This window comes from Arachis duranensis, chromosome 7, assembly GCF_000817695.3.
Source record: "Arachis duranensis cultivar V14167 chromosome 7, aradu.V14167.gnm2.J7QH, whole genome shotgun sequence".
In the NCBI taxonomy this organism is placed as follows: domain Eukaryota; kingdom Viridiplantae; phylum Streptophyta; class Magnoliopsida; order Fabales; family Fabaceae; genus Arachis; species Arachis duranensis.
The window spans coordinates 51,741,705-51,748,973 of record NC_029778.3 but is presented as its reverse complement, the minus strand read 5'-3'; the positions used below and the strand labels follow the sequence as shown (position 1 = coordinate 51,748,973).

Here is a 7,269-nt window from a genome sequence, read left to right as displayed (position 1 = left end):
AAGAGGTATGCAAGTAACAAAAGTTTAGAAAAGTCAAAGGCAAAATTCAATTTGAATTCAAAGTGGTTACAAGTTCATGGTTCATCACCAAGATTCTACAAACTTCTTGTGCAATCTATCAACTTGCATAGATTAGAATTTTCATGAAGCATGGTTAAAGAATTGAAGAAGCAAAGTTTGAGGAATACAATAATCATCAATTGGCTAGATATTACTAGAAGCTAATGTTGGAAGCTTGAAGATTTTTGAAGAACATTCAAGAGAGTAGTATAACTACAACATTCTACAACATTGAAGAATTCAAAATCAAATTGAATTGAAATTAGAAGATTATAGAAGCTACATAAATGCAAGTTGAAAGAAGATTCATGAAGTCAAGTCATAAAATGGTAGTCATTACAAAATTGATTTGTGATTCATAAATTATTATTTTAGTAGGAAGCATTGCCTATATAAAGGCATATATGCCTTGTGTATTGTATGTGTGTTCAATAATGAAATGTGTATGTTTTGAAATGTGAAATTCTCTCCCTTGTTTTATGAGTGTTAGTGAGTTTGAGAGATGAAAAATATGATAGTGTCATTTATATGAGTGAGTGATCCTAGGACCAATTAAGTGTTGGTATTATACTTACAATGTGTCTTTTTCTTTTTAAGAAAAAACCTAAAAAAATAAATTGTATGTGAGCTCTTTAATTTATTATTTTTACTTTTATTTACATAGCAACTGGCCAAAATTTTAAGGACATCGATAGAAATACAACCAAGTTGTATTATTAGTGTAGACTGTGCAGTAGTGGCACAAAGACAATAATACACGTGACTATACTTGAGGTAGGTACACAGTGCACACACAAAAAAGAAGGGAAAATGTTGAACAAACAAAGATCGAGAAGGGAAATTAATTACGAAATTAAACAAGAAGAGGAAGAAAATAAAAACCCACATGAATACATGATATTGATATTTCGTTTTTTTAATAAAATATTTTGACGATATTGTCAGATTTTGTTTGGAGTACTTGTTTGTTCAGATTATTTACAATAAAAATAATTTAATTTTTTATTAGATACATACATGTGTTAAAATGCTAATTTTAAATGTCAAATAATAAATTTTACTTTAATATAAGTGTTTTAAGACATGACAACAAAATTCTAATTTTTTATATCCACTAGCAGATCAAAACAATTGACAACATAAGGGAATCACGTTCTACTCCCTTCTAAAATGTGCATACTTATGATACATTAAAAAGAATTTACCCGAAACTTATTTGGTCTGGTTGTTAATACACGCAAGATCTTACCAACCTAATATTTCACATTAAAAACAGTACGATGCTTATTTAAAAAGTGATTGGTATAATATTTAACAAACAGAAATATTTAATGATAACAAAATATTACTTATGTATTAAAATTAGTTATTAATGCATCAACAGCTGTTATTTCGGGCACAATGGTACGGATATAATGTGGAAAATTCACCACCACATTTTATATAAAAATAAATCTGAAAACTATTCAATACAAACCTCTCTCTTGAGAATTGAGATACGGCATAGGAGCGCATCCCCACTACATTCAATTGATAACGATATTACTAAATTGTCCTTGAGCGAACGTACATATATGTGTCCAAATGTATAAAATATAATCTTTGGTAATTATGATTTGTAGTCAAAATATCAACACGTTGAGGTCGTGGTGGCTTAATTATGATTTGTGCATTTTGGAAGACAGTGGGGGTTGGTTGGTGTGTTTTCTTAATTAATGTCAAATTGCCAAATGCATGTGAATGTGATGGGTAGCTAGATGAGAGTGTAAAACTGTTACTCATGTCTCATATTACTCCTCTTTTAGTAACCATATTTTCTTCTATAAATAAACTAAACCTCATATACTCCACTCACCAGACCACAATAAACCAAATCATTCAATTGGTCTAATTTGTGAGTTCTCACTAAGTCTTGTTATATATTATATAGTTTATCATTTTCTCTTCAATAGTAACCATTTCAGATCAATCGAGGATGGTGGCATCAGAGGCATTCGTGGAGATCCAGGTTCCACAGCAGAAGGTTTACGACGGAGTTAGGTTTCCGGCAGTGGTGGCTCCTCCTGCAGCAACGACGGTGTCACTTACTGAGTCTATCAAGGGCAACAGAGAGTATCTGGACTCTCTGATTCGGGAAAGAGGTGCCGTGGTGTTCAGAGGATTCCCGATCCAAAACCCCTCTGACTTCAACGACGTCGTAGAAGCCTTCGGCTGGGAGGAGTTCCCCTACCACGGTGGCGCCGCTCCCCGCACCAACGTTATTGGCCGTGTGTTCACCGCCAATGAGTCCCCACCGGAGCAGAACATCCACTTCCACCACGAGATGGCCTTGGTCCGCTCTCTTCCCTCTCTTGTCTTATCTTATAAGCGTGTATTTGGTGTCTAAATGTTTTTTATTATGGTGGTTGGACAGTACCCTGAGTACCCCGGGAAGTTGTTTTTCTACTGTGACGTGGCGCCGGAGAAGGGAGGAGAAACACCAATAGTATTGAGCCACGTGGTGTATGATAGAATGAAGGAGAAGCACCCTGAGTTCATTGAGCGCATAGAGAAGCTTGGCTTGTTCTACACTAGGCACACTCAGGAAGAAGACGATCCTACCCCTATTGGCCGTGGCTGGAAATCTACCTTCGCCACCAATGATAAGAAAGTTGCTGAAGAAAGGTCAGTTAACTGAAGATAGTGATTTAGAGTATTACTCTGTAATTAAAGAGAAATATTAGTTAATTAATGTTTTTATTGGTTTAGGGCTGCTAAGCTGAACATAAAGTTGGAATGGTTGGAAAATGGAATAGTGAAGGAAACAATAGGGCCAGTGCCAGGAGTGAAGTATGTGAAGAGCAGACAAAAGAGTATATGGTTCAACCACTCCATGGGCTGGGATGACCCTAAGAAACCCGTGATATTCGCGGACGGGGAGGCGCTGCCGCTCGATGCGGCCAAAGATGCTCTCAGAATGCTGGAGGAGGAATCTGTTGACCTTCCTTGGCAGAAAGGAGATATTCTCTTGATTGACAATTTGGCTGTCCTTCATGGCCGTAGAGCATGCAACACCCCTCGCAGAGTCCTCGCTGCACTTGTTAAATAGATCTTAATTTTGTAGGTATCTATTGCTCAAAAACAAGCTTGCATTGCAGATCCAGTTTCCTATGAAATAAGGGTGCTTCAATCCATGAAGCTATGTATCATGGTGTTCCATTTTCTAGTTGTTGTTGGATCTTGGTGTTTCCTCTCATTTTTTTTGGAAGCTAGAGCGAATGTTATTTAAATTTACTGATTTACTCAAATAAAGTTTATTGCTATAAATTTTAATTTTAAGTACTTTTAATTAGTGGGACTATGAGTGGACCATTTCATTTCATTTCAATAGAACAAGATTGATTATTACAATATAGTGCACATTTTTTATTGTTAAAAATATTTCATATAGTACAGTAGTACACCACTTTATTTAAAGGTGAATTTTATGGTGTAAAAATATTTTTTTTTTCTATACATAAGGAAATTAACGTGACAAATTTAGGAGTGATATTTATCTCTTGTTATAATTGTTTTGTTCAGATGTGATAAGATAAATACATAAAAGTTTAGATTTTGTTTTTTTTTTAATTAAATATTAATACTAATGAAACTTTAATTACAGATATATTTTTGTTATATTAGGCCAAAAAAATAAGGCAAAAAATAAACAATAATTTTTTTTACTGTAATGGATTACTATTAAAGAAATATGTTTTATTATGTTTATTTTATCAATAAAATTAATTAGTTTTTATTAAATATTTAAGTATGCATAAATAATATTAAATACTACAAACAATAAATATTAAAAAAATAAACAAGTGTTATTTTTATTGTGTGAGGGTACTTTTAAAAAAAAAATTTCAGTAATACTAAATTTTTCTTACATTTTGTATAAGAAATTAACAAGTGTTATTTTTATTTTGTGAGAATACCTTTAAAAAAAATTTATCATTTGATTTATGAATCAGTTAAAAAAATTATTTAGTCCATGAATTATTTATTTTTTTCATGAATTATTTATTTTTTAAAATTAATTTATAATATTTCGATTTATAGTAAAAATAATAATTTATTTAGAATTATAAATATAACAACAAAATTAAATTTAAAAAAATGAGAAAATATTCATATGCAAAACTGGAATATAAATAAATATTCATACATATCAAATAATTTTAAATATTGAACATTTTAAAAAATATTCATACGTACTAAATAATTTTAGTTATGTTTCATACTACAATTTTATTTTTTAAGTTTTTTTCCCTCATCTTTTTTAATTTAACTTTGTTGTTATATTTGTAATTTTAAATAAATTATCATTCATACTATAAATCAAAATATTATAAATTAATTTTAAAAAAATAATTTATGAACTTACAAAAATCTAATATTTTAATTTCTAAATTTTAATTTTTAAAAATTTTTAAAATATAAAACTGACTCTCTGATTTGTGAACTACTTACACAAAATTGATTCTCCTATTTGTGAACTTACACAAATCTAATCATCCAATTGATGAACTTTATTTTTTTTAATTTTTAAAATACAAATCAGACTCTCTGATTTATGATTACATCTATACTAAATTAAGAATACCACTTTTACATAACTGAGAATAATACAACAATAATTTCATATATAGAAATCAGTCATTCATAAATGAGATGACAAAAATTTTTAAAGTTACTCTCACAAAATAAAAATAATACCTATTATTTTCTTATACAAAATATAAAAAAAGTTCAGTGTTATACATAATATAGAGACTAAACTTTGAATTTGAATGTTTATTTTTTAAATATTTATTGTTTATAGTATTTAACATTATTTATGACATACTTAGAATATTTAATAAAAATTAATTATTTTTATTGATAAAATAAACACAATAAAATATGTTCTTTTAATAACAATTCATTATAATCCAAAAATTATTTTTTTTGGCCCAGTACAACGAAAATATATTTATAATTAATGTTTCATTAGAATTAATGTATTTAATCAAGTCCAAAAAAAAGAATTAATGTATTTAATTGAAAAAGATAAAATTTAAATTTTTATGCATTTGTCTGTCAAATCTAAATAAAGTCATAATAACAAAAGATAGGTGTCACTCTTAAATCCATGTCACGTTGATTTCCTTATGTGTAAAAAAAAATTATTTCTACACCATAGAATTTACCTTATTTACCTTATTTAAATTATTACGTATGTAACCTGAAGATAAGTAGATTGGACTAGAACAAAACACCCAAACTGCGAAGGAAGGTGGCTTTCGACTTGTGTTTGCCTAGAGCCACTCTCCAAGTTATGTGTGTGTTTGAGGAATGGAGGTGGTACCTGCAAGACATTCCGATACCTAAATCAACAAGGGATTAAGCAGATTTTTAGGATATTGAAACTTAACTATACCGGAGTGTAGGGGCGTTTGCGGTGCGGTTTGATTCGGTTTTTAAGAGAAATGTCATCCGATCCGATCGTCTAATTAAGCTGCGGTTCGGTTTGGTTCGGTTTTTTTGTCGAGGCCATCCGAACCAAACCAAACCAATTAAAATCGGTTTGGTTTGGTTCGGTTTGTTCGGTTTTTCAATCAATTCAAACAAAATACTAAAATACTATTTTTCAAAGTCTTATACATTGAAATTGTCAAACACAAATACACAATTGAAATCAACAATCCGGTGTCACCCATATTCTCACTTGAACTGACATCAAACTTACTAAAGAAATACATTAAACAACAAAATCAATTTACAAACAATTTACAAAATCAAGCAATTTACAAAATCATTAACCAAGCATCAACAATACCAACAATAAAGTAATTCAACAATAATTCAGTAATTCAAAACCTCCAACACTTGATAAATCATACTAAATCAATTCAAAACTCAAAAGCAATTCAGTAATTCAACAGAACAACCAGCAAGGCAGCAACAATGAAATAAACAAGTCAACAACCAGCAGCAATCCATCAAATATACGTTATTGGCTCCTATTTTGTGCTTTATTGTCATCAAAATGCAGTGAAGAGGATTTGCATATCTTTGGATGCATCCTATACCTGTCATGATAAAAAAAATCAAGAAAAGGATTCAGAACTACAAATTTTCAAACAGAAATTATCAAACAGAACCACAAATTACCAAAGCTGCAAGAACAAATTAGAAAGAACAAAACCAAAAGAGCCGCACCGCCGGTGCTGTTCGACGGCATTGAAAGCATTACAATATTACATATCCACCAATTCCACCTTCAGTTTCACCAATGTTATCCCTCATACTATGATCAAACTGCAAAAAATCACAAATACAACATTAAATATCAACACTAACAGTGAATCAAAACCAAAAACAGAATAACAATAAATCATTGAATTAATAACAAGTTAAAAGCAAAAAATAGTAGCAGCCATCAGACCAATAAGGAAGAATTTCCCCGTTAAAATTTTTACAATAATACCGGCTATCTATTTTCAACCTCATCACACCACTAATTCATCAAAACCACACAAATACCACCAAAATTGCATTTGGAGTCTCCCTTTTTTAACTAATAGATTAACAAATTCAAATTCAAATGAATTAGCAGCAGCAATAATAAGAATAAACCATTAACAATAACAGTTACAGTAGCAGCAGCAATAATAATGATTAATTAACAAATTAAAATCAATAATCAATAATAATTAACAAATTAAAAAAAAAAGATAATAGTAGCAGCAGCCAGCAAAAATTAGAACAGAAGAGAGAACACAGAACAGTAAATAAAATCAATAGAACAGAGAAAATCAAGAAGCAAAAAATAACAAGTAGCTGGATCAGAAGTAGAAGAACCAACCTGACTTAGGCTCCATTATTGATAATCTGCTGATATAGACAGAGTGGTAGAGTGCAGAAAGGACGATGGAGAGAGAGGCACTACAAGGACTACGGTGTGTTGCTGCGGCCTTCGTGGAGCTGTGGAGGACGATGGCGTGCTGCTGGGAGAGGACGATGGCGTAGCCGTGCCGGGGAGGACGACGAAGAGAGAGCCGTGCTACGAGGAAGAGAACAGGGCCGAGGGACACAAGTCAGGGTTGGTGTTGTCCAGAGGCAAGCCGGCAGCAATGGTGGAGTGGCGGAGCAAAGGGAGGACGAGGAAGGGAGAGGGAGAGCAAAAGGCGCTGAGAGTTAAGAGGA

At 31.4% G+C, this 7,269-nt stretch overlaps 1 protein-coding gene and 1 long non-coding RNA gene across 2 annotated transcripts; one reads left to right on the top strand and one right to left on the bottom strand.

Annotated features, from left to right (window-relative positions):
* The first annotated feature begins 1,903 nt into the window (after positions 1 to 1,903).
* On the top strand, positions 1,904 to 3,366 carry LOC107458986 (clavaminate synthase-like protein At3g21360). Its single transcript, XM_052252071.1, has 3 exons — positions 1,904 to 2,392; positions 2,474 to 2,724; positions 2,809 to 3,366. The coding sequence occupies exons 1-3, from the start codon at positions 2,036 to 2,038 to the stop codon at positions 3,146 to 3,148; spliced, it is 948 nt and encodes a 315-aa protein (XP_052108031.1). The 5' UTR covers positions 1,904 to 2,035; the 3' UTR covers positions 3,149 to 3,366.
* A 2,327-nt stretch (positions 3,367 to 5,693) lies between these two features.
* LOC107458962 (uncharacterized) lies at positions 5,694 to 7,264 on the bottom strand. The gene is made up of 3 exons (XR_001586187.3): positions 6,929 to 7,264; positions 6,283 to 6,381; positions 5,694 to 6,152 (listed from the first exon to the last, which is right to left on the bottom strand). It is a non-coding gene; the product is annotated as an uncharacterized LOC107458962 (long non-coding RNA).
* Positions 7,265 to 7,269: the final 5 nt, after the last annotated feature.

Excerpts from the sequence above, each read along its gene's own strand:
- LOC107458986 (XM_052252071.1), top strand. The coding sequence starts at position 2,036 with ATGGTGGCATCAGAGGCATTCGTGGAGATCCAGGTTCCACAGCAGAAG. Across the intron at positions 2,393-2,473 it reads TCCACCACGAGATGGCCTTG|TACCCTGAGTACCCCGGGAA; the intron begins GTCCGCTCTCTT and ends GTGGTTGGACAG. Across the intron at positions 2,725-2,808 it reads AAGAAAGTTGCTGAAGAAAG|GGCTGCTAAGCTGAACATAA; the intron begins GTCAGTTAACTG and ends TTATTGGTTTAG.